The sequence below is a fragment of the Phalacrocorax aristotelis genome, chromosome 2 (assembly GCF_949628215.1).
Source record: "Phalacrocorax aristotelis chromosome 2, bGulAri2.1, whole genome shotgun sequence".
NCBI classification, from domain to species: Eukaryota; Metazoa; Chordata; class Aves; order Suliformes; family Phalacrocoracidae; genus Phalacrocorax; species Phalacrocorax aristotelis.
The window spans coordinates 167,299,939-167,325,146 of NC_134277.1; the positions used below are offsets into that span (position 1 = coordinate 167,299,939).

Below are 25,208 nucleotides of genomic sequence, written 5' to 3' on the forward strand. Positions count from 1 at the left end.
TTTTTGGCTGGTCAACTGCTTGCCTGTGGTTCTGGGATGTGGAGAGCAGCTCTGTGTTTGTCCATGCATCTCCAGAGCTGAGTAGAGCAGGCATCATCGCCCACGTGTAACCCAAGCACCGAGCACCCCTGCTTGACATTGAGTTGGGAAATCAAAGCCTTTCTCTGTGCTCACCCCCAGAGCATCATCCTGCCAGCTCCCTGCTTCTCAAGGTCCCTTGGCATCATGGCACCTGTGACGGTCCTCGCCTTCTGCTCCAGGGATATGGCTGCTCTGCCCAGCCCCAGCAAGCTTAATTTGGGATCAGCCCATAAATCCTGGCACAGTGCTGGTGATTTTAGAACCAGTGCAGCATCAGCTCCATCCCTGCTGGCCATGGGGCTCATGGCTGTCACCTCCCCATGGAGGTGACCCCATGCTGGATGCAATAGCCCCCCAGGACTGAAGGGACCAGAAAGAGCCAAGCCTGCCATTGTGCTCCCCACATTTATTCAGTCCAAGCCCTGCAGAGGTAGCACATGGCATGAACATGGATCCACGCCATTTCCCACCCCCAGCCAGGGTCTCCTGGGGGTGTCAGGGTCCCCCTGCTCCCTGAAGGGGTTCGGTCTGGTTCCCATTGCCCCTCCTGCACCACGGGGGATGGGACAGAGGGGCTCATCCCCAGCCAGGCCGCTAGTCCTCAGCCATGTCGCATGCCCGGTTGGTGGCTGCCTCCACGGCATTCATGACAGTGGCCCGCAGTGCACCCTTCTCCAGCTGGTGCAGCGCATGGATGGTGGTGCCCCCGGGCGTGCAGACGTCTCCTCGCAGCTTTGCTGGGTGCTCCCCCGACTCCAGCATCATCTTCGCTGCACCCTATGGGAGACCAGGGAGGGTCAGAGAGAAAGTGACCTCCCAAACACCCCTCTCCTTGTCTGGGGATTCCACACCAGCATCCTCCCGTCATCCATACCCCGTGGTGGGGGACAAGGTGCTGAAGCGTCTGTCCCACCACCATGGCCTTCGCTGTCTCCTGGTGGCCTCATCTTTGGTTTCAAGAGGGGAAACTGAGGCAAGAGGCCATCCAGCGCCTCCTCCCTCACTCTGCCACCCTGCTGGGTGCTGCAGAGCCCAGGGCAGCGATGGTGCCAGGGTGCTCAAGTGAGGTGGGAGCTGCAGGGCAGGAGGGAGGGGAGCGATGCTGGGTGTCCCTGAGCAACGGCACCGACTCACCAGCAGCGTCTGAGCCGCGATCCTGCTGGCTAAAGCACCCGGCATGCCCATCTTCACCGCTCCCTCGGCCAAGGCTTCAGCAAACAGGTAGACCTGGGGGAGAAGAGCATTGGGGTTTGAGTGTGGTGCAAGGAGGGACCCCAAACCCCAGCCCCTGATGGGTGGGATTTCTGCTGGCATCCTGTGTCCCACTGGTGAGCCGGTGCCTGCTGAGTGCCAGCGCTTACGTAGGCCACCCCGCTGCCACTGAGGCCGGTGTGGATGTTGATGTAGGCTTCGGGGACCTCCTCGCAGAGCCCACAGGAGGACAGCAGGCTCTTCAGCAGGGCAGCTTCCTCATCACCAGCACCACTGCCTCGGGTGAAGACCATCGCCCCTGCCTGCACCACACACGGCAGGTTGGGCATGAGCCGCAGCACCTTGGTCCCAGCGGGGAGAAGCTGGGGAGAGAAGGGGATGGGAGAGAGATGCCAGCTCTGGGCAGCACCCAAGGATGCCCTGGGCACTGGTGGGTATCACCCACTGGGGCTGGCAGAGAAGCATGGTCAGTGAGGAAGGACCTGGGGGTGCAACCCAGGTGGGGACAGAGCCACAGCGGTGTGTCCTTCTCCACGAGCCCAAGTACAAATACAAGGAGGAGGAGGAGGAGGAGGAGGCGGCTCACCCACTGCAGTGTCTGGAGGGTGACGCCGGCCGCCAGTGAGACGACAACATGGTGGGGTCCCACAGCAGGACGGATCTCCTGCAGGACGCCCGGCAGAACGTGGGGTTTGGTGGCCAGGAAGATCAGCGTGCTCTCCTGCAGCACCTCCAGGTTGCAGTGCGTGGTCCGGCAGCCCGACTCCTGCCCGCGGCCAGGGAGAGGGGTCACAGCCTAGCACCCCCAACCCCAGCACCCCCATGGACAAGGCACATTCGCATGCAGGGACGTGGCTTGAGGACCTGCTCTGGCCACAAAGCCACCGAGGCTCTGCCTGGATTTCACCCAGACCTAGGAATGATGAGCCAGAGGCCTTTGTGGGGGGAAAGAAGGTCCTGAAATTGTGGCAAGGGGCACCCAAACATGCTTCCCACCTTGACAGCCACCAAGCGGGGTGGCTTGTCATCCCGTGTCCCCACTCACCCGCCAGGCATCCAGGTTTTTGTCCGAGGGAGCGCTGGCTATGATGCTGCTGGCTGGCACCTTTCCTTGGGGAACACGGGGACTGGGGTCAGCAGCCGGGGTGGCCCCAGGGTGGTGGGGACACCCCAGCACAGTCCAGACACCCCGATCTCAGCTGGGATGTGCTCCTTTTCTCCAACCCATCCTGATCAGCCTGGGGGTTTTGGAGCAAAGGGGGACAGGGCCAAATCCTACCGGTCCGGCATGAGCATCCCATGGGTCAGCACGAGCACCCCACAGAGACAGCTATGGGCACCCCATTGTGCCACGGTGCAGTGATAAAGAAGGTGACCCCAAAACTCAGGGACCATCTCCCAGCTTCTGAGTATGGGCAGGGCTGTCTCCACACTGGACTATGGGGCAGGGGCAACCAGGGACACCCGGGGTGGGAGGGACAGGGCTGTGCCCCCACTATCTGTGGGGCAGGGACCCTGAGGAGGGGGGCAGGACCGGGCTGTCCCCATGTCCCCACATTGATCTGTGGGACAGGAACCCCAGGGAGGGGCAGCGACCCTGGAGAGGGGGACAGGACCGGGCTGCCCCCATGGCCCCACACTGATCTGTGGGACAGGGACGCCGGGGATGGGGGCAGGACCGGGCTGCCCCCCTGTCCCCGCACCGCTCTGTGGGGCAGGGGCCCCAGGCACGGCAGGGACCCCCGGGCCGCCCCCCGCCCGTACCTGCCCGCAGCAGCCCCCGGGCCAGGCCTCCCGCCATCCGCCCGGCGCCCACGAACCCCACCCGCAGCTCCGCCGCCTCCATCGCGCCGGCCGCCCCACGGACACGCCCCCCGATCTCGCCCCCGACTCCCATTGGTCACGCTCTCCCCACCTCCGCTCGCCTATTGGAGGAACGTGGATAGAAGAGGCGGGGCTTGGGGGAAAGGCGGGTGTTTGCGCAGGTGCGGGGGCGCCACGTGGGTCCGGGGTGGAGCCGCTCGGGTTCACGCGTGGGGGGGGACTCCCTCCGACCCCCCCCAAACCCAGGACTAGCCCCGAGCCCTTCCTCCACCACTGGAGTGGGGTGCAGCCAACACCCCTGGGTGTACTGGGGCGGGGGGGTGTCCTCCAATGTGGTGGGTGCCCTCAATGGGAAGGGGTCCCCCAAACCTGGATTTGGGGGGTTCCACCCGGCCTCTGGGTGCTCCCCACCCTTTTTCTCCCCGCAGGACCGCCCCCTCCAGCCATATCATGCCGTCCCAGAGCTGCTGGGCTGTGCTGCTCCTCTGTGCTGCTGCTGGGGTTTTTGGGTGGCTGGGCCTTGGCACCTCCCTGGAGGTGGGGGTCCCCCTGTGTGTCCCCTCTGAGACGACTGCGGATGATGAGCAGTTCCGGGCTGAAGCCACACGCTGCGAGCTTTCACCCCCACGCTCCTGCCACCATCAGGTGTGGTAGTGGGGCTCTCCTGCCCCAAGCTGGGAGGTTGGGGTCCCTGGGACCCCCCCCCCCCACCCTGAGCAGCTACTTTGCCAGGGGTGGGTTGCCCAATGTCCATGCAGGATGGTTTTGGGGAGTGAAGGCTGAGTTTTGGGGTGGTATTATGCCTTTCTCCTTAATTTCCCCACCCAAAAAAGCTACTGCTCTGTACCTCCCACCCTGTCTCTGCTGGGAGCACCCATGGGTGCTCAGACCTGCTGACACCGGTGCTGCCTCCAGGTCATGGTGCGGCTCCGCTTGACCTGCACCGACCTGAGCGAGGACAAGGAGGAGGCTGCCAAGCTGGGGATGGACCTGTTCAACTGCCAAGCCAGCGCTGAGGGTCACCAGACATACGCCTGCACCCCAGACATGGTAAGGTGCCTGGGCAGGGCACCCCAAATCCTGTTTTTTTCAATTCCACTCCAAATCCTGTAGTAATCCAATGCAATTCCCCCCCAAAATCCCAAACTTTGTAGGCACAGAGCCCAAGCTCCACTTAGCCACCTTTGTTCAGCCTCTCATCCTCATTTTGGGGTAAACCCAGCCCTGTTTAGTTAATTTTCCCATGGCAGGTGGGGGTTTCCACTCCTGATCCCCTTCCACCCTGCAAGCCTTGCTTGCTTGCAAAGGCTTTTCTGAAATCTCCCCAGCACCATTGGGTGTAGTTTAAACACTGGGGGCTCATTTCGGGATGGGGAGAGCCAGTATCCACCTAGTATGTGGTGGTGGGCATTGCTGTGGGGTGATGGTTTGTGGGGGACTGTGGGGCCACCCCCCATCACCCACCCCACTCTTTCCCCCCCAATATTCACCCCAGGGGAGGCAGGAGGAGATGCAGGAGCAGCTGGCTGGTTGGCTGCGGCCGAGACTGGAGACCCCCATCCACCCCAGCCTGCAGCAGCTGGCACTGGATGAGACCCTCATCACCAGTGGGCAACACCGGGTGGCCCAGCTCATGGAGGACATTACCCAGTGGATGGGTAAGAGCCACCAGCTGGGATGCTCCTACATCCCCGTCTCCCACCTTGGGGACTGATCCAGCCTCTTGTGCCTCCATACAGGGAACACGAGCAGCTGTGGGGCTGCAGGGCTCCGGGAAGGGGAGCGGGTTGTCCTGTCCCACCTCCACCACGCACAGGAAAGAGCTCAGGACATATATTCCCAACTAGGTGGGAATGCAGCAAACCCCATCCCAGTTCTTTTTGCACCAGGGCACCCCTGGGTGCAACTCCCCCAGCTCATGGGATGCCATATCCATCTCCGCTGCATGCAGAGAGCAACCTGGCCCTTCTTCTGGCCCAGCAGCATCAGATGGAAGAAGTGATGGAGAAGCTGTGGCAGGTCAACCAGAGCCTGGGGCTGATGCTGGTGGCCATGGAGGGTGCACGGAGGCAGCTGGAGAGCAGTCTGCAGCACCTCCACACCATCCTCGGCCCAGCCGGTGAGCTGGGGATGGGTGCTGGAGGGCAGATGGGTGCTGGTGGGTGCCAACATTGGGTTCTTGTTCCCTGTCCTGCAGGTCAGAGCCAGAGTGCGACCTCCACCCGCATCTTACATGGCTCCTACTTTGTGCTGCTGGTCACACTACTATTGCCCATGCCACCCCGTGCCATCCTTCTCCTCCTCCTCTTCCTTGGCGAGCTCCTCGGCATCCCGGCACTCTCCACTCTCCTGGTCCTTGCTGTGGCAGGTGGGGACGGGTGTTGGGGGACCTGTCTGGGGACATGCCACCCTGGGGGTGCTGCGGGGGTGGGCTAGGATTGCTCTGCCCTCTCCCACCCTTCTGCTTCCCCACAGGGCAGTGGTTGGTGGTGGCCACGCACCGTGGTGCTGGGGGAGCCTGGCTGATGCTTCCCTGGGAGCAGCCCCACCACCGGCTCACCTCCACCCCGGACAGGTAGGAGATGGCTGGGGGGGGTGATGGGCATGGCACCCTTGGGAGCTGCTAGGAGCCAGCATGGGCACCCATCCTGGATATCCCATCCTGCTGCCATCTGGCAGAGGCCCACAGGGTGGGGCTGGACACACCTTGATGGCTTGCCTGCAGCTTTTGGGCACCTCATCCCAGCTCCCTGCCTGAAGGAGGGTATGGGGAGGCTGAAAAGGGGGCTGCCATCATGATGGTGCCCCTTGGCAGCCAAGAGGGCCAACCGTGCCCTGGGGGGCACCGAGCCCTGCATCGCAGCTGGGCGAGGGGTGGGATTGTCCCGCTCTGCTCTGTGCTGGGGCGGCCTCACCCCGAGTGCTGCAGGCAGTGTTGGGCACCACAGGACATTGAGGGTATAAAGCTACTGGAGAGTGTCCAGAGGAGGCCACGGAGTTAGGGAAGGGTTTAGAGAGGAAACTGTATGAGGAGCAGCTGAAGTCCCTGGGTTTGTTCAGCTGGAGCAGAGGAGGCCGAGGGCAGCCCTCATGGTGCTCTGCAGCTCCCTCCCAAGGGGAGGAGGAGGGGCAGGGCTGGTCTCTTCTCTCTGGTGACCAACGCCAGGGCCCGAGAGAATGGCAGGGAGATGGGCCAGGGGAGGGTTAGGCTGGGCATTAGGGAAAAGTTCTTCCCCCAGAGGGTGGTGGAGCCCTGGAACAGGCTCCCCAGGGAGGCATCACGGCACCAAGCTCGATGCTATTCAAGAAGCACTTGGACAAGGCCCTCCGAGACATGGTGTGAATTTGGGGTTGTCCTGTGCAGGGACAGGAGTTGGACTTGATGATCCTTGTGGGTCCCTTCCAGCTCAGGACATACTGTGATTCTGTGGTGACACAGAAGCCACCAAGGTGGCGGAGCTCTGGATTTCCTTCTTTCCATGTTAGGGAGCACAAAATGGAGCTGTTGCAGGAGGAGCTGAACAGAATGGAGATGAGCTGCCTGCAAGGTGAGAGCTGGCTGGGCAGGGGGATGTGGGACAGATGACCATGAGGTGGGAGGTGTGGTGGCCGTAGGACAGGGTTCTAAAGTCCCAGCATGTCCCCATCCCATGCTATGTGTTACCCAAGTGTCCCCAAGCTGTGCTGGGACATGTGTACCACCTCAGGGTGTCCCCATCCATCACCTGGGGGGACAGCAGCATTGGGAGTGTGTCACCACCAATACCATGTTCTTGCAGAGCCCTCGTGCCTGGAGCAGCCCCCAGCGATGGCAGGGGACCTCCCTGGCTTAGCAGGACGGGTGTCACCCATCCCTGGAGGCTGGAGGACAAAGCTGAGCTCACGTGGGGTAAGTCTGAGCTGGGGGGGTAGGTGCTGGGCGGGATGTCCCCAGGTTGGGCCAGACCCTGCTCCTGGGGCCAACAGGGTCTCTCCGAGGCTCAGGTCCTCTAAGGCTGGGGTGTCCTCATCATGACTGCGCCTCTGGGTGCTGGATGCCCTGTTGGGTGAGGGGCCAGGGCTGGCACTGCAGCGCTTGTGGGAACATGACACCCAGGGAGGACTTTTGGGTGGAGGGGGGGTGTCCTCCAAGGATGACCAAGGCACCCATCCTGTACGACCCACGTGTCCCCAGGGGACAAGGGACATCTCCTCCAGGACAGGAGGGTCACCAGGGATGGAGGATGCCCTGTCCAAACCCCTTCTTCCCCATCCAGGTGATGCCAGAGCTGGCCCTTGGCACTGGGAAACGTTGGGAGCCCAAACCCTCCAACCCAAGCCCATCTCCAGCCAGCAATATGTAAGTGCCAACTGCAGGGGACATCCCATCTCCAGGGACGTGTTGGGGCTGCTGTCACCTCGGGGTGCAGCCAGTAACCTGACAGTTGGGGGACAGCCTCCCTGGGGGCTTCTTGGGGTGCTGGTACTGATGGGTCTCCCTTCCATAGGTTCTTGCTGTCCCCATGCCAGGGGCTCACCAGGGCCAGGCAGTGGTGCCAGAAGAAAGCCATCCCTGGCCAGGACTTCTGCCATGTCCACACCACCGGTTGAGCCTCATGCAGCCACTTGGCCATGGAGTCATCTGCCCATCTCTGACCCTCTACCCCCTCCCAGAGGGGTTTTAAACCCTTTTTTTGGCTCTTCCAGAGCCTGGTGGAGAGCACATGGTGGTGCTCAGGACCCTAAGGGTACCACTCAATGTGCATACGGGACTGCTGTGGGGCAGATGCTCCTTGTCCCACCACTTTTATGTTATTTGCATATATTTTAATAAATGCTATATTTACAGCTGGAGCCTTCCCCATCCTAGTCCTTCCCCCTCCCCCCCACCCCATCCCGATGCTGGGGCAGGGGTGGCTTTGCTGGGGGCTTTGGGACCAACCTTATGTGCCAAAAGCAACAGGAAAGGCTGAGCTGCCATTCCTGCGCTGGGGAAAACCCTCATCACCCTCCCTTTATTACAGCCTGATTAGAGGTAATTAGCAGTGTAGCCCATTACAGCTCAGCAGCAGCTGCCAGCCTTCTGCATATGGGCAAGGTAGCAGTGGTGGCCCCAGTTGGTAGCTACCACCCTATCTGGGGTCCCAGCACCTCTGGGATGCCCCAAACCACCTTCCCCCCCTTGCCCTGGGCATCTCGCATTGCTTCCAGCAGCAGGCAGGAATGTGGGGGCTGCTCAATGGGCTCTGGCCCCCTTCTACTTCGGAAATGTCATTGTCACCCCCCCAGCCCCGTCCTCTGCCCCAGCAAAGGACAACCCTGAGATGAAGAGGATGGTGCCGGGTGACGCCGGTCCCAGTGCCACGTTGGCCTGTCACTTCCTGGCATTGGCATAGTTGGCGGTGAACCAGGCACAGGTCTCCTTCATGGCTAGGGAGGGAGAAGATGGGGTGGGTTGGGGGATTGGGAATGCAGTTTGTTCATAGAATCGTTGGAAGGGTCCTTCGAAGGTCATCCAGTCAAACCCCCTGCCAGGGGCAGGGACATCTTTAAATAGATGAGGCTGCTCAGAGCCCCCTCCAACCTGACCTTGAGTGTTCCAGGGATGGGGCATCGACCACCTCTCTGGGAAACCTGGGCCAGTGTCTCACCACCCTCAGCATAACATATTTCCTTAGATGTAGTCTAAATCTCCTCTCCTTTAGATTAAAACCATTATCCCTTGGTCCTACCACTACAGGCCCTACTAAAAAGTTTGTCCCCATCTTTCTTATAAGCCCCCTTTAGAAAGTGAAAGGATAGACCACTGTGATCCCACCAAGGCTAACTCCAGTGGATGGGGCCTTCCCCTTTTTCCTGGAGCCCCTCATCTCACCTTGCCTGAAGGGTGTGAACTGGAAGCCGGGTAGGTAGTGCCGTAGCTTGGCATTGCTGGCCGTCTTCTTGAACTGCCCATCTGCTTTAGTGGTGTCAAACTGGTATGGAAACGATTAAGGGAAACCAAGGCGGGGGGGAAAAAAGGTCTCTTGGGGTGCTGCTCTGGATTACAGCATCTCCCCTGGAGCCCTACAGCTGCTGGTGGAAAGTGGGGTGCCCCCCAAGCCGCAGCAGCCCCGCGGGGGCCAGCCTACAGTGAAGGATACAACAAGCTCTCCCCTGAAGTCCATGGCCTCCATGATCGCCTCCGCTGCCTCCTTGATGGAGACCTCATCTTCTTCTCCCACTGTAAAGAAGGGCATGATTGTGGCCGGTCCTCCATCTTCTTGGAAAGGGGCTGGAGTTGGGGGGTTATGGAGGGGCAGCTGGGCCTTACCTGACAAAATGATGGGCTCCACCTCATCGTATTCCCGCAGGACCCAAAGGAAGAGCCGGGCCAGGTCCTGCAGAGGGGAAGATGGCTCTTAGGGGGGGTGGCTGCTGTCCCCCAGCCCTCCCATCACAAGGGGACCCAACCCTTGAGGATGGCCAATGCTGCCCAGGACAACCTAGGTTGGCTCAGACCCAGCTGGGGTCCAGGCACCGGCCCCCCCCAGCCCTGTATGCTGCCCTCCCCAAGTTGAAGTAGGCCCCCAAGGCCACACGTACCAGGGAGTAGATAAATTGTCTCCTGGGCTTGCCCGTGCCCCAGACGGTCAGAGCTGATCCGGTCTCTGTGGAAGGAGAGCGTGTCCATGAGCATCAGAGCCACCTCCACTGACCCTGACTACCCTGCAGAGCTCATGGAGCAGGCAGGGGGAAAAAAAACCCCAATCCTCCCCCAAAAAAGCCATAAGAAGTCCTGCCGCACTCACGTTTGGCCAAGTAGACCTTATGGATGAGCCCTGGCAAGACGTGGCCATCCTCAATGTTAAAGTTGTCATGTGGCCCGAAGACATTGGTGGGGATGACGGCGGTGAAGCGGCAGCCGTGCTGCTCGAAGTAGCCCCTGGGTGAGAGTGTGGGGGGGTACAGGCAGGTTGTCCACCAGCTGCAGTCACCCCTCCTCCCATACACAGCTGTCCCCAGATGACCCTAGCCAGCAGCATCTCCATCTGCTGAGCCCAGCTATCTTCCCCAGCTTCATTTAATTCCCCTTGCCCTGATAACAGGAGGCTGCTCACAGCCTGCAAGGGCTCTCCACATCCCACCCCATCCCCCGCACCTATTCTGGATGTCGATCATCCTCTTGGCGTAGGAATAGCCGAAGTTAGAGCTGTGAGGTGGCCCATTGTGAATCTGGGGACAAGAGAGCAGAGTTAGCAGGGCAGGGACACCCACTGGGCTGCACATGGGGATGGAGATGCTCACCATGCTCTCGTCGATGGGGTACGTCGTCTTGTCTGGGAAGATGCAGGTGGAGAGGCAGGAGACCACCTTCTGCACCCCTGCCTCATACGCCGAGTGCAGGACGTTGTCGTTGATATAGATGTTTCTCCTCTGGAGATGGAGAGGTTTGTCAGATCTGGGGTCTGGTGATCCCCCTAAAACCCTGCACCCTATTGGGTAACACCTTATTAATAACTCATTAATAACGCCAGAAACCAGATGAGCTCTGGTTTGGCCCCAGAAGCAGAACAAGCCATGTCCCTGTGTCCCCACGTCAGGGAGGGCAGGGGGTTGCAGCATCCTCAGGGATCCCCAAATCCACCCATTTGCCATGTGCTCACCCAAAAATCCAGGTTGTAGCGGATGTTTTTGAAAAGGCCCCCGACCATGGCAGCCAGGTGGATGACATGGGTGGGTTTGTGCTTCTCAAACAGGGCTTTGGTCTCCACGGCATTCCTGGGATGGGAAATTTTGGGGTTCAGCAGTGCCGAGGTAGCAAAGCGGGGGGGTTCCAAGCAAAAACCCACATGGACAACTCACGTCAAGTCAGCGTCTCTGGAGGACACGAAGATCCACTCCTCATCTGGCTGCCCCCCTCCATCAGCCACCACCTTCTCAATGGCTCTCCCCACCAAACCAGTGCCACCCGTCACCAGGATGCGTTTGGGCACCAGCCCCACTGCCTCCGTCATGGCCAAAACCCTGCGGGTAGTGGGGGGCTAAGTTAGGGTTGCACCCCGTTATGGAGCACCGAGCTCACCCCCCACCCTGGCATGAGGCACCCATGAGCATCAACCACGTGCCAGGCCTACGGGATTATTTTGGGATGGGGAGGGGGGGTTTACCCACTTCTGCCAGCAAAAGCAGAAAGGAAAGTGGAAGCGATGTGTTTGGTGGTGACGTGGCCAGGCCGGGGCAGCACAAACTCATCAGCTATAGTTGCTAATTAATGAAACTGGTGGGTGGCCGGCGGGCTGCCTGCGTGCAGGCGGCACCTGGGCTGGAGCCAGGCCCTGCCACGCGGCACTGCACGGCGCTGCCCGGCCTCTGGAAACGGAGGCTCACCCTGCACCCTGCGCCTCCCTCGTGTCCCAGCTCTGCACTCGACACCTCCCTCTGCACCCCAAACCCCAGGTCTCCACCCCACACTTCCCCCCGCAACCCAAACCTCAGCTCTGCACTTCATGCCTCCTCTGCACCCCAAATCCTACATCTGCACCCCATGCTTCCTCCTGCACCCCAAATGCCAGGTCTGTACTCTATGCCTTCTCTGCACCTCGAGTCCCAGGTCTACACCCCACACTTCCCCCTACACCCCAAGTCTGAGATCTGCACCCCACACCTCCCCCTGCACCCCAAATCCCATGTCTGCACCCAGGTCTGCACCCCACACCTTCCCCTGCACCCCAAATCCCAGGTCTGCACCCAGGTCTGCACCCCACACCTTCCCCTGCACCCCAAATCCCAGGTCTGCACCCAGGTCTGCACCCCACACCTTCCCCTGCACCCCGGATCTCAGCTCTGCACCCAGCTCTGCACCCCAAATCCCAGGTCTGCACCCCACTCCTACCCGCACCCCAAACCCCAGGCCCAGCCCCATACGCACCACAGCCCCCCGCCCCGCCCTGGCGAGGCCCCCCTAGACCCCTCATATCCCCCTGGGGCTCTCCCCTGCGTACTGTCTCCCCCGGGGACCCCCCACGTCTACACGCTGCCCCGAGCACCCCCGCGGTGTGTGTGGGGGGGCTGCCCCGCAAACGCCCCGTGATGGGACGGGGCGGGGGTCCCGGCTCACCCCGGCACGGGGCTGGGCTCGGCTCGGCTGGGCTCGGCGGTGCTCGGCTGCGCTCGGCCCGGCCCTCGGCTGGGCTCGGTTTCGTTCGGCCCGGCCCTCGAGGGGCTCGACTGTGTTCGGCCAGGCTCGGCGGGACTCGGCCCGGTCCTCGGCGGGGCTCGGCTGGGTTCGGCGGGGCTCGGTTGGGTTCGGCGGGGCTCGGCTGGGTTCGGCGGGGCTCGGCAGTGTTCGGCTCAGCCCGGCTCGGCCCCGCTTCCTGCCGCCCCGCCGCCGTCACCGGGCGCCGCCGCTCGGCTCGTCGGGAAATGGAGTCCGCGCCCGGGGGTCACCGGCACCGAGACCTGCCACAGGGCCGGGGGACAGCGGTACCGGCCCCCGCCGCTTGCACGGGGGTGCTGGCACGAGCCCAGGCCCTTGCCGGCCCGCACCCGGCAGGCAGCGGTGCGGGGAGGGGCGTGCAGGGGAAGGGAAGGGGGTGCGCAGGTCCCCTCCCCTCCTCCATACTACAAAGTGCTCATCAAAAGGGATTTGGATGAGAAAAGGCTTAATCATCTTCAATGCACTTGAGTTGAGATTAAAAATGAGCAGAGCTTTCCGGTGGGCGGGGGATGGTTTCAAAGACACCCGCCCCAACACACCCCGCCCTGCTCCAGCTGTTTTTTCCTTTGGGATTTCTGTGAGGTAAAGGCAGGGCCTTGCACTGCTCTAAATTAAAATGCTGAAGAATGGGATTAAGGGAGATCCACTCAGGAATTCCCACTTTTCCCCAAAAAAGAATATGTCCCCTATGTCGAGGGGTGGTAGGATATTGTGTTTTTTCACTCCTCCCTCCTCCTTTCTCCTGGGTGAGACCTGGAAGAGGAGTGTGCCCTTTTCCTTTGGGAAAATCTCAGAAAAATCTGAATCCTAGGGGACCCCCTTCTTGGGGCTGTAATTGTTTCCCCTTGCACATGGAAAGACGTCTCCCTGTGCTCGTGCGACCAGCCATATCCCCTGGAACAATCCGGCCCTTCTTCCATCTGGGTGAGTCCCAGCATGTCCCCAGCCCTCCCAGAGCTTTCCCAACTCCAAAAATCCCACTCTCATGAGTGACTCCAGCCCTGGTGCTATTTTCCTCCCTCATGAGGCAGGATGATCTCACATGTGGAACCAGGAATGAGGCACTGAAGCTCCTTCTCTGTGCCAGCTAATCCCGTGTCTACTCTGCAAACAGCATCACCTCTTTCATCCTCTGCAAGACAAGGTTTGGCAAGAAGAAACCTCACGTTGATGTTTCCTGTGTGTCCCACTCCACCTGCACCGGCTCAAGGCAGGGGGGTGAATCGCAACCACCCCACATCCAGCTGCCTCCACGCTTCCAGCTTGCCACATGGTAAAAATTATAGAATAGAAGGGTTTGGATCAAAAGGCACCTTTAAAAATCATCTAGTCCAACCCCCAACCACGGGCAGGAATATCCTTCACTAGACCATGTTGCTCAAAATCCCGTCCAACCTGACCTTGAACATTTCTAATGATGGGGCATCCATTCAACGACCCAGGGAAATGCAAAAGGCCAAGGAAGATTTTCCATGTGCTGGTGGGAGCATAAGACCTTCCTGCTGCATCCTGCGAACTCCGGGGGTTAAATAGGGGTAAACCACTCTTTCAGCTGAGGAATCACGGGGAGGTGACGAAGCCAGAGCTGCTGTAACAGCAGTTGAATAACCATGGTGCTGGATTTAAATATGGTAATTCTGGAGCTAATTACCAAAGCAATGTTAGGGCATGAGGGAAGATCACAGGGGAGAGGTGTAAACTTGCGGTGGCCATATGGGATGGAGCAGGACTCTCTTGTTAATGAAATATCACCCAGGCTTTTGATATTATCTAGCAAGATCTTGTGAGTTAAGGATGAAAGCCTAGAGGAGACCCATGAGGTCAACTGGGCAGGTCTTCTGCGTGACACGAACCAGAGGACAGCCCAGGACCTTGCAGCAGGCACAATAAAGCTTGGGTGGCTTGGTCAGATCACATCACTGTCGGAGAACCACTGCTTCATCTGACATGTTGTTTCCGTACCGAAGCCTCTTTGTGGATGACCTCTTTCTCTCAAACTGGTCTGGTTTTGGCTCCGGCCCTGATCCCTGCTCTTCTCTCCCCATTCCTCCCAGGTAAGTGGGGCAGATGGGTGCAAGCTGCCTGGATGCAGCCCATCCCAGCATGAAAGCTGGCTTGTGATGATGCTGCATGGCTGCAGCCAAGCTCCAGGAGCCTAGGTGAGACACAAGCTCTAAGCATCCCTCTCCCACTTGGATTTCAGTCTGATGGCTCTTTATGCTTTTAGGTAGACAGCACACCAGCAGTGAGCCCCTTTCCAGGTCATGTCCTGCAGTACAGACTCCATGTGTGATTTCAGCTGGCTGAAGTCTATTTTGTCCCAAGCAGCCCAGCTCCCACCAGTTTCCATAGGGGCTTGGGGTTGCTCCCCACCCATGTGCAGCCCCTCGGCAATGGGAGAGTTGTCCAAAAGCACGGGACAGTCTTGCTGAGACACAGTGGGGGAAGGCTGGGATGGGAATGGGAGTGACGGCTACAGCTTTTCCTAGACCCCCTTGCTCTTGCTAATGATGAGAGGTTTCTCAGCATATGAAATATGAAGCAGGAACAATTCGAATGGAAAATTTCTGACGTGGGGTGGGACAAGAACGAAACAGACTCCTTGCAGACTCCTGGTTCATGGGATTGGGAGGAGCTGCTGTGCAGTAACACCCTTGCCGCCATCACTTTGCATTTGGCCTTACCGAGTCCAATCCTCTTGAAATAGGAGGAAGACAAGGGAAAAAGACCATGCGTGGCTACAAGCTGCGAATGCTTCGTGATGGGGTTCGGGGCTGCTCTGAGAGTGGGGTCCTGGCTGTGTGGCTGAGAGTCCCATTGGGAGTCAGACGCTGGGAGAAGTGCCACCCATTTCACCCACAGCCTGGGAGGGTGCCCTCCAGCACGTCCTTCCTGCTGCTCGCCTGCCTTGGGGTCTCCTAAGGATGAGGTGCAGAGCTGGGCAGGGGGCAGCCAAAGAGACCTGACTTCCCAGGGCAGATGGGAGAGAGGGTCGTGCTGGTCCATCTGTCCTTTGGGCAGAGGGCCATGTGGCTCTGAACCTCTTCCCAGTGCTCCCTTGAACCCGACTGAGCTGACTGTGTCCAAAATTAGCAGCTCTGGAGCAAGTTTGGGCTGAGACATGTTCTGAAGCATGAGGCAGACATCCCTCCAGGCCTGGCTGCTCAGGCACGTCGCAGGACTGTGGGGAGGCGAGATCCTGCACCCATTTTCATCCAAGGGTTGATGTCAAGCTGGCTGAACTCCAAGGTTAACAACTATCGCTCCTAAGAGCAGGTATTACTTGAGTTTCTTCTCTATTGATAAGACATAACTTTAAGATAAGCTGAGGTAAGACCCTCAAGGCCAACAAAGCACGTCTGCAGGGGAGATGTGCTATTTACACTAAATCATAGGATAAAAAGGCCAAACAGATCCAAACCCATTCCCCCTCTCCTTGCCCAGCTCCAAGGCAGGTGATGTTTGGTTTTGATTTTAGGGAAGGGCTTTGTTCCTAGGCAAAAGCTTCGCCTTTGAAATGAGGCCGACTCCAGCTGTGCGCAGAGCTCTGGCATTCTGGACTCCAGCTGCTCTGGAAACGTTCTCTTAATTTGCCTTTGATGAATATTTCAGTGCTGCCAATACCCCTGGAGACTGTGAGCTCCTGTCTCAGCCCAGAGTTCACTTCTTTTTCAGGAGCCATTTTTCACATACAGAGAGTGAAAAATAAAAACAGTTAAGGGGAAGAGAGAGTGAGCAATTTGGGGGACTAAAGATTTTTGGCACCCAAAGATCTGGGTTTGAGTGCCCAAGTTTGGAGGCACAGAGGTGGCAGGGTAGCATAAGGGAACGTGCCTACCCCACCAGCTCTTTGGCCATGCAGCCCTGCAGGAGCCCCATCTTTATATCAGAGTAGGGCCACCAGTTTATTCCTGCCCCTGGTGCTCAGTGCCCCATGCTGTGCCTCAGGGTCCCCACAGTGAGGAGGATGGTGAGCGCAGTGCAGAGGGGTGGTGACTTGGGGTCCCCTGTAGAGGTGGTGCATGGCCCCTGAGGCAGGGAGGATGGTGGTCTGGAGACCACATGCACTGTTGGACCCTGCAGCGAAGCGGGGATGGTGGTGTGGGGATCCCCTGCAAGGGATCATCTGGGGACCCCATAGCAAGGTGAGGTCATGGGCTAGGGGCTCCCACGTAGGCGGAATGGGGACCGTGCAGCCAGGTGGAGAGTGCAACCATAGTCCAGCCTTCGGTCAGTTGACGACCCCATAACAAGGAGGTGTGGTGACCTGGGCACTCTGCATGGGTTGTCCAGGGTCCTGGCACCAATAGAGGATGGGGACAGAAACACTGAGTGGGTGGTCCTGGCTCCACTTTGTGAGAGAAGATGGTGTCATGGGGTTTGGAAGCAGTTGGGCTGGGGACAACAACAAGGGGGAACCATGAGAGGGGACCCTGCCTGCGTATCCCTGGCACCCTGCAGCACGGGCAAGAAGGGCAGGGTGCCTTCTTGATGTACATATTGATGACAGATTTTTTTGTTATTTAATCAGCGCATTTTCCCTCCACCTGACCCCTCCAAGTGCCCCAACTGCTTTTGCCTGAGGCCTTTGGTTCGGTTGTCAGCAGCATTTCTAGTCATTCAGCCCCTCATTCAGCCCCTGCCCCTCCCAGCAGCGGTTCTGGGGGCCGTTTGGTGAAGATGTTTGATTTCTTGTGCCCGACGTGTTGATTTTGGGGTCCTGACAGGAGCCTTCTGGAAACTTCCAGGATCTGCTGCAGCAGCTGGCGCCTGTCAGCCGCCGCCCGATTGGCAGGCTGTTAGGCACCCCCGGTGGGCAGGTTGTTAGCTGCGTCCTGATTGGCTGATGGCTGAGGGTGCTGAGGGAGCAGCTGGCTGTGGTGAGGGAAGGCTGCAGCGCGGGCGCCTGGCTGGTGAGCTCTGGGAGAGCTGCAGTTTGTGTTGAGGGGCAGCACAAGGATCCATGGGAACAAGCGAACACATACGGAATTCCATGGGCAAAAAAGGCAAGTATTTTCAGTGTGAGGGTGGTCAAACTGTTGCAGAGGTACTAAAGTCTCCATCCTTAGGGATACTGAACACCCGGTTGACCATGTTCCCAAAAAAATGCTCCAGCTGGCTGTGCTTTGGAAGATGTGCTGAACGACAAGCTCGGCAAAGGTCCCTGCAGAACTAAATGATTATGTGATTGTATTTGCTTAGAGGGAAAGAGACTCATGCTGGGAAAGAGAGTAGTCAACTGTGTGCTGGCATGGGAGAAATTCTCACAAGCATGCACAGGGAACGTTCTTGTGTTGGAATTTCGTTTACGCAAGTGATGGGCTTGTGTGGCAGACTAGAAGCCCCCGCCAGGTGCCAGTCTGTGTTGATATTGGCTGTGGTGGCACAATCCCGCGGAGAGATCTAGTGACCCTTCTCCACCCACCCCGCTGGCTTCTTGAGCCCTTGCTTTGTGCTGGGTAGAGTTGGAGGAGGCTTGGGAGAAGAAGGGAAGAGGAGACCACACAGGCTGGGATAAGGAGAACTTTATTGATGGAAAAAAGAGAGCAAAAAAGCAGGATGACCAAGTAGAAGGGAATTGGTCTGAGGTGCAAGCCTAGCCCCCCAGAGGAAGAAGGCCAGGGAACTGCTTGAGCAAGTCCATCGGAGAGGTACCAAGATGATGGGGGGACTGGAGCACCCCTCTTATGAGGAAAGGCTGAGAGACGTGCGTTTGTTCAGCCTGGAGAAGAGAAGACTGAGGGGGGAACTCATCAATACTTACAAATATCTGAAGGGTGAGTGTCAAGAGGATGGGGCCGGGCTGTTTTCAGTGGTGGGTGCCCAAGGACAGGCCAAGGTTGCAGTGGGCACAAGTTGGAAGGCAGGAAGTTCCATTTAAACACGAGATAAAACTTTGTTCCTGTGAGGGTGGCAGAGCAGTGGAACAGGCTTCCCAGAGAGGCTGTGGAGTCTCCTTCCCTGGAGACATTCAAACCCTGCCTGGACGAGGTCCTTGCTTGCTGCTGTAGGTGTGCCTGGTCAAGCAGGGGGGATGGACAAGATGCTCTCCAGAGGTCCCTTCCAACCCGTAGCATTGTGTGATTCTGTGATTCTTGCAGTCCGCAGGGACATCACCTGACTGCCATGATTTTTCAAATATCCACCCCTCTACTCTGCTCTTGTGAGACCCCATCTGGAGAACTGCATCCAGCTCTGGAGCCGCCAATACAGAAAGGACATGGACCTGTTGGAACAGGTCCAGAGGCGGGCCCCAAAAATGATCTGAGGGCTGGAGCACCTCTCCTATGAGGACAGGCTGAGAGAGTTGTAGTTGTTGAGCCTGGAGACAGAAAGGCAGCGGGGAGACCTTCTTGCGGCCTTCCAGTACTTGAAGGGGGACCATAGGAGAGATGGGGGCTACCTCTTTAGCAAGGCCCGATGTGACAGGACAAGGGGTAATAGTTTTAAACTAAAGGACGGTAGATTTAGACTGGATATAAGGGAAAAAATGTTTTACTGTGAGCGTGGTGAAACACAGAATCCCAGAATCCCGGAATCCCAGGTTGGAAGGGAGCTCAGGGATCATCTAGTCCAAGCTTTCTAGGAAGAGCACAGCCTAGACAAGATGGCCCAGCAGGCTGTGCAGCCGAATCTTGAAAGCGTCCAATGTGGCGGAAGAGGTTGCCCAGAGAGGTGGTGGATGCTCCATCCCTAGAAACATTCAAGGTCAGGTTGGAGAGGGCTCTGAGCAAGCGGATCTAGTGGAAGATGTCCGTGCTCGCTGCAGGGGTTTTAGACTGGTTGCCCACTAATGTCCCTTCCAACCTAAACCGTTCTATGATTCTATGATTCCATGATTGTCATGAGAGTGTCTGGGCAACTACATGATCCAGTTCCCTTCAGGACTCTGGGATGCATCTCACCAGGTGCCATAGCCTTGTGTATGTTCAGGTTCCTCAGGTGGTCCGAAACCTGATCTTCCCTTACAGTGGGAGGGTCTTGACCCGCCTTGTGCCCATCTTGCGGTGCATGTCGTCGGGAGGGGTGAGGAGAGGGGTTACGAGTGAAGCCTGAAGCAAAAAAGGGCTTGAGTAGCTCATCCCTCTCCTGGTGTGTTGCTCCTAGGTCACCCTTCTTGTTCATCAGGGGAGGTACGCTCTCTTTAACCTTCCTTTTGTGGTTGACATAGCCATAGAAGAAGCCCTTCCTGTTATTCTTCTGCATGCCTTGTTGTGCCAAAGCCTTTGTTTGAGCCAGTGGTTGGCTGGTGTCACACTCTGGAAGCCCCCCCGCCAGGTGCCAGTCTGTGTTGATATTGGCTGTGGTGGCACAATCCCGCGGAGAGATCTAGTGACCCTTCTCCACCCACCCTGCTGGCCTCTTGAGCCCTGGCTTTGTGCTGGGTAGAGTTGGAGGAGGCTTGGGAGAAGAAGGGAAGAGGAGACCTCACAGGCTGGGATGCAGGAGAACTTTATTGATGGACAAAAGAGAGCAAAAAGGCAGGGTGACCAAGTGGAAGGGAAGTGGTCTGAGGTGCAAGTCTAGCGACCATCAGCCGAGGTGCCGTGTGCGAGAGAGGACCTTGCCAGAGCAGCAAGAACTTCCTGCCGCACAGTGGGAGCGTCACGCCGGAGGTCCCCGGTGGTCTATGGCTTGTGAGAAAGTGATTGGAGCGGGCAGTACTGGAGATAGCAGAAGGGGCGATGCAAGGAAGAGAGTGGGAGAAGAGGAGGAGGTGCGTGGGCCGTGTGACCAGGCAGGCTGGGTTGGCCCCTTCCCCGCTTCCTTGCTTGGTGCCTTGAGAGGAGGAGCCGTGGAGGGCAGATCCACGTGTCAGCAAGAGCCCGGAGGTGCGTCCTCAGTCGATGCCCTGGCTTGCAGGGTACGTGCTGTTGGTATCAGGGGTGGTGGTCAGGGCCGTTAGCAGGGGTAGCAGCCCCTTCCGCCGCCGTAGCAGCCCAGGCCTCCAAAGCCGTAGCCATAGCCAAATCCGCCAGAGGAGACGGGCACTCCCTGGGAGCCGAGGATGTTGCCCACGGCAGCTGAAGAGGAGGATCCAACAGCAGTGTTCTGTGGGAAGGAGCTGAGGATGGGTCCTGGCAGGGTGACCATCACGGCGGGAGGCTGGATGACGACGCGGGAGTCCTCGCACTGCCTGACACAGGGCTCGTTGCAGCTGTTAGCCAGCGGGGTGGGTCCGCAGGGGCGGCAGAGGTCGTAGCAGGCCATGTGTGTGGTGTGGAGGGTGCCTGGAAGAGAGGGTGTTGAGAGAGCGTAGGGGCGTGGGGGTGCGAGGGGTGTGGTGGTGCGAGGTGGGGGTGCAACAGCAGGAGGACAAGGGAGCGTGGAGGCGTGTTGTGTGGCTGTGGGGAGCGTGGGTGTGGGGAGGTGTCGGCTGCTGAGTTGGGGGCAGAGCGTGCTGGAAGAGCCAGGCCAGGTGGGGCAAGGGAAGAAGGGGAAGGAGGGGAAGGGGGTTCAGACTCACCTCGTTGACGTTGGAGGAGAAGGTGTGAGGAGCGTGTGTGAGGGAGAGAGGTGCTGGGCCAGCTTTTATGCTGGTCGGCGAGGGGCGGGGCAGCCTTTGCGCATGACGGTGTTTTGCAGCAAGCGGCTGTTGCATGCCACAGGCTGGCAAGTCATGAGGTGGGGTGTGTTTTTCTTCCTGCAGTTGTACACTTTCATGTGCTCTTCTTGAGGACGTGTCCCCTTGGCCCTGGCGGCAGCTTTTAAGTGAGAGTATTAGAAGCCAAAGTCTTGGTGTTGATGGTGAGTGTCAGGTCGGGCAGAAGACGAGACCAAATTGTAGGAGAAGTGGGGTGTCGTCAGTGAGGTCATGGCGTGGCACTCGTGTGGTTTATTTTGCGGGTGCATTGTGAAGCGGGGGCCCCCTCTCCTCGCAGCCGTGGAAGGCTGGTCTGTTCTTTGAGGTGTGCCGGGCATGAGGCGCTGCCCGTTGCATGGCCTTTGTTGCCTGCTGACCTTCTGCCAGGTGACTGAGGCTGTGTTTAGGCCTGGCCTAAAGCCACAGCTGGGTGTGCTCTGCACGCATCTTGTTGCCCCTCTTGCTTGTGAGGTTGTAGGTGGGAGAAAGGAGGCTGCCTGTTTGTGGTTTTGGCCCCTCGGTGCTGTCCGTGGGGGTGTGAGTGGGAGCAGGCAGAGGAGGGCGGCTTGCGGGAGCAGGATGTTGCCCTGGCAGCCCACGTCCAGAGCTGGCAAGCCCTGTGGTGTGGGGAGCCCTGCCACGCTCCCCAAAGGCTTGTGTTGGCCCCTCCGTAGCGCTTCCCATAGCTGGGGCTGGTCTGTTTGATGCAGCCTGGTCTCAGGCGTGACTCCGTGCTTGCTCTGGGGAACCTTGTAAGCGCAGGTGAATTTGTGGGGATCCCAGGAGTGTGTGGAGAGGCAGAGGGGGAGCGGCAGGCAGGGTAGCCTGGTGATGCAGGGCCTTTGGGGTCTGTCTTTGGGGTGAGGCCACTTCTCTGCACCGTGTTTGATGGGCAGAAAGAGGATTTGTAGCTTGCAGAGGGCACTGGAGGTGAGCATGCTGTACGTGGGTGCCATTCAAAGGCTGTGGTGGTGGTGGAGGATTGCCAGAGGGTTGAGGACTGGCGAGGCCTGCCCCGACTGAGCCAATGTGAGTGTTTAGGAGGCTGTTTAGGAGCACCTCTCCTATGAGGACAGGCTGAGAGAGTTGTAGTTGTTGAGCCTGGAGACAGAAAGGCAGCGGGGAGACCTTCTTGCGGCCTTCCAGTACTTGAAGGGGGACCATAGGAGAGATGGGGGCTACCTCTTTAGCAAGGCCCGATGTGACAGGACAAGGGGTAATAGTTTTAAACTAAAGGACGGTAGATTTAGACTGGATATAAGGGAAAAAATGTTTTACTGTGAGCGTGGTGAAACACAGAATCCCAGAATCCCGGAATCCCAGGTTGGAAGGGAGCTCAGGGATCATCTAGTCCAAGCTTTCTAGGAAGAGCACAGCCTAGACAAGATGGCCCAGCAGGCTGTGCAGCCGAATCTTGAAAGCGTCCAATGTGGCGGAAGAGGTTGCCCAGAGAGGTGGTGTATGCTCCATCCCTAGAAACATTCAAGGTCAGGTTGGAGAGGGCTCTGAGCAAGCGGATCTAGTGGAAGATGTCCATGCTCGCTGCAGGGGTTTTAGACTGGTTGCCCACTAATGTCCCTTCCAACCTAAACCGTTCTATGATTCTATGATTCCATGATTGTCATGAGAGTGTCTGGGCAACTACATGATCCAGTTCCCTTCAGGACTCTGGGATGCATCTCACCAGGTGCCATAGCCTTGTGTATGTTCAGGTTCCTCAGGTGGTCCGAAACCTGATCTTCCCTTACAGTGGGAGGGTCTTGACCCGCCTTGTGCCCATCTTGCGGTGCATGGCATCGGGAGGGGTGAGGAGAGGGGTTACGAGTGAAGCCTGAGGCAAAAAAGAGCTTGAGTAGCTCATCCCTCTCCTGGTGTGTTGCTCCTAGGTCACCCTTCTTGTTCATCAGGGGAGGTACGCTCTCTTTAACCTTCCTTTTGTGGTTGACATAGCCATAGAAGAAGCCCTTCCTGTTATTCTTCTGCATGCCTTGTTGTGCCAAAGCCTTTGTTTGAGCCAGTGGTTGGCTGGTGTCACACTCTGGAAGCCCCCCCGCCAGGTGCCAGTCTGTGTTGATATTGGCTGTGGTGGCACAATCCCGCGGAGAGATCTAGTGACCCTTCTCCACCCACCCCGCTGGCCTCTTGAGCCCTGGCTTTGTGCTGGGTAGAGTTGGAGGAGGCTTGGGAGAAGAAGGGAAGAGGAGACCTCACAGGCTGGGATGCAGGAGCCCTTTATTGATGGACAAAAGAGAGCAAAAAGGCAGGGTGACCAAGTGGAAGGGAAGTGGTCTGAGGTGCAAGTCTAGCGACCATCAGCCGAGGTGCCGTGTGCGAGAGAGGACCTTGCCAGAGCAGCAAGAACTTCCTGCCGCATAGTGGGAGCGTCACGCCGGAGGTCCCCGGTGGTCTATGGCTTGTGAGAAAGTGATTGGAGCGGGCAGTACTGGAGATAGCAGAAGGGGCGATGCAAGGAAGGAAGTGGGAGAAGAGGAGGAGGTGCGTGGGCCGTGTGTCCAGGCAGGCTGGGTTGGCCCCTTCCCCGCTTCCTTGCTTGGTGCCTTGAGAGGAGGAGCCGTGGAGGGCAGGTCCACGTGTCAGCAAGAGCCCGGAGGTGCGTCCTCAGTCGATGCCCTGGCTTGCAGGGTACGTGCTGTTGGTATCAGGGGTGGTGGTCAGGGCCGTTAGCAGGGGTAGCAGCCCCTTCCGCCGCCGTAGCAGCCCAGGCCTCCAAAGCCGTAGCCATAGCCAAATCCGCCGGAGGAGACGGGCACTCCCTGGGAGCCGAGGATGTTGCCCACGGCAGCTGAAGAGGAGGATCCAACAGCAGTGTTCTGTGGGAAGGAGCTGAGGATGGGTCCTGGCAGGGTGACCAGCACGGCGGGAGGCTGGATGACGACGCGGGACTCCTCGCACTGCCTGACACAGGGCTCGTTGCAGCTGTTAGCCAGCGGGGTGGGTCCGCAGGGGCGGCAGAGGTCGTAGCAGGCCATGTGTGTGGTGTGGAGGGTCCCTGGAAGAGAGGGTGTTGAGAAAGCGTAGGGGCGTGGGCGTGCGAGGGGTGTGGTGGTGCGAGGTGGGGGTGCAACAGCAGGAGGACAAGGGAGCGTGGAGGCGTGTTGTGTGGCTGTGGGGAGCGTGGGTGTGGGGAGGTGTCGGCTGCTGAGTTGGGGGCAGAGCGTGCTGGAAGAGCCAGGCCAGGTGGGGCAAGGGAAGAAGGGGAAGGAGGGGAAGGGGGTTCAGACTCACCTCGTTGACGTTGGAGGAGAAGGTGTGAGGAGCGTGTGTGAGGGAGAGAGGTGCTGGGCCAGCTTTTATGCTGGTCGGCGAGGGGCGGGGCAGCCTTTGCGCATGACGGTGTTTTGCAGCAAGCGGCTGTTGCATGCCACAGGCTGGCAAGTCATGAGGTGGGGTGTGTTTTTCTTCCTGCAGTTGTACACTTTCATGTGCTCTTCTTGAGGACGTGTCCCCTTGGCCCTGGCGGCAGCTTTTAAGTGAGAGTATTAGAAGCCAAAGTCTTGGTGTTGATGGTGAGTGTCAGGGCGGGCAGAAGACGAGACCAAATTGTAGAAGTGGGGTGTCGTCAGTGAGGTCATGGCACGGCACTCGTGTGGTTTATTTTGCGGGTGCATTGTGAAGCGGGGGCCCCCTTTCCTCGCAGCCGTGGAAGGCTGGTCTGTTCTTTGAGGTGTGCCAGGCATGAGGCGCTGCCCGTTGCATGGCCTTTGTTGCCTGCTGACCTTCTGCCAGGTGACTGAGGCTGTGTTTAGGCCTGTCCTAAAGCCACAGCTGGGTGTGCTCTGCACGTGTCTTGTTGCCCCTCTTGCTTGTGAGGTTGTAGGTGGGAGAAAGGAGGCTGCCTGTTTGTGGTTGTGGCCCCTCGGTGCTGTCCGTGGGGGTGTGAGTGGGAGCAGGCAGAGGAGGGCGGCTTGCGGGAGCAGGATGTTGCCCTGGCAGCCCACGTCCAGAGCTGGCAAGCCCTGTGGTGTGGGGAGCCCTGCCACGCTCCCCAAAGGCTTGTGTTGGCCCCTCCTTAGCGCTTCCCATAGCTGGGGCTGGTCTGTTTGATGCAGCCTGGTCTCAGGCGTGACTCCGTGCTTGCTCTGGGGAACCTTGTAAGCGCAGGTGAATTTGTGGGGATCCCAGGAGTGTGTGGAGAGGCAGAGGGGGAGCGGCAGGCAGGGTAGCCTGGTGATGCAGGGCCTTTGGGGTCTGTCTTTGGGGTGAGGCCACTTCTCTGCACAGTGTTTGACGGGCAGAAAGAGGATTTGTAGCTTGCAGAGGGCACTGGAGGTGAGCATGCTGTACGTGGGTGCCATTCAAAGGCTGTGG

General features: G+C 58.8%; 4 protein-coding genes and 1 pseudogene across 7 annotated transcripts; 1 reads left to right on the forward strand and 4 right to left on the reverse strand.

Annotated features, from left to right (window-relative positions):
• Positions 1–474: 474 nt before the first annotated feature.
• Positions 475–3,169, reverse strand: PYCR3 (pyrroline-5-carboxylate reductase 3). Its single transcript, XM_075085986.1, has 6 exons — positions 3,058–3,169; positions 2,339–2,403; positions 1,880–2,059; positions 1,443–1,655; positions 1,216–1,308; positions 475–858 (listed from the first exon to the last, which is right to left on the reverse strand). The coding sequence occupies exons 1-6, from the start codon at positions 3,137–3,139 to the stop codon at positions 676–678; spliced, it is 816 nt and encodes a 271-aa protein (XP_074942087.1). The 5' UTR covers positions 3,140–3,169; the 3' UTR covers positions 475–675.
• Positions 3,170–3,284: 115 nt separating this feature from the next.
• On the forward strand, positions 3,285–7,950 carry LOC142053819 (protein brambleberry-like). Of its 3 annotated transcripts, XM_075085982.1 has the most exons (12): positions 3,285–3,452; positions 3,546–3,762; positions 4,033–4,167; positions 4,613–4,775; positions 4,857–4,964; positions 5,069–5,236; positions 5,315–5,485; positions 5,593–5,692; positions 6,604–6,665; positions 6,897–7,006; positions 7,374–7,456; positions 7,605–7,950. In XM_075085982.1, exons 1-12 carry the CDS (start codon positions 3,448–3,450, stop codon positions 7,705–7,707), a joined length of 1,425 nt encoding a protein of 474 aa, XP_074942083.1. In that variant the 5' UTR covers positions 3,285–3,447; the 3' UTR covers positions 7,708–7,950. The 3 variants fall into 3 exon arrangements, with proteins under 3 accessions (XP_074942083.1, XP_074942082.1, XP_074942081.1); XM_075085981.1 differs by having other exon boundaries at positions 3,358–3,762; XM_075085980.1 differs by having other exon boundaries at positions 3,358–3,762; positions 5,101–5,236.
• Positions 7,863–12,447, reverse strand: GFUS (GDP-L-fucose synthase). 2 transcript variants are annotated; one of them, XM_075085983.1, is made up of 11 exons: positions 12,197–12,447; positions 10,942–11,103; positions 10,743–10,857; positions 10,384–10,512; positions 10,238–10,311; positions 9,888–10,021; positions 9,682–9,746; positions 9,410–9,476; positions 9,240–9,319; positions 8,972–9,071; positions 7,863–8,526 (listed from the first exon to the last, which is right to left on the reverse strand). In XM_075085983.1, the coding sequence occupies exons 2-11, from the start codon at positions 11,091–11,093 to the stop codon at positions 8,471–8,473; spliced, it is 972 nt and encodes a 323-aa protein (XP_074942084.1). In that variant the 5' UTR covers positions 11,094–11,103; positions 12,197–12,447; the 3' UTR covers positions 7,863–8,470. The 2 variants fall into 2 exon arrangements, with proteins under 2 accessions (XP_074942084.1, XP_074942086.1); XM_075085985.1 differs by lacking the exon at positions 12,197–12,447 and adding an exon at positions 11,251–11,329 and having other exon boundaries at positions 7,864–8,526.
• A 7,750-nt stretch (positions 12,448–20,197) lies between these two features.
• Positions 20,198–20,518, reverse strand: LOC142054003 (feather keratin 1-like). Its single transcript, XM_075086205.1, has one exon. The coding sequence runs from the start codon at positions 20,504–20,506 to the stop codon at positions 20,198–20,200; it is 309 nt and encodes a 102-aa protein (XP_074942306.1). The 5' UTR covers positions 20,507–20,518.
• Positions 20,519–23,285: 2,767 nt separating this feature from the next.
• Positions 23,286–24,433, reverse strand: LOC142054004 (feather keratin 1-like; annotated as a pseudogene).
• Positions 24,434–25,208: the final 775 nt, after the last annotated feature.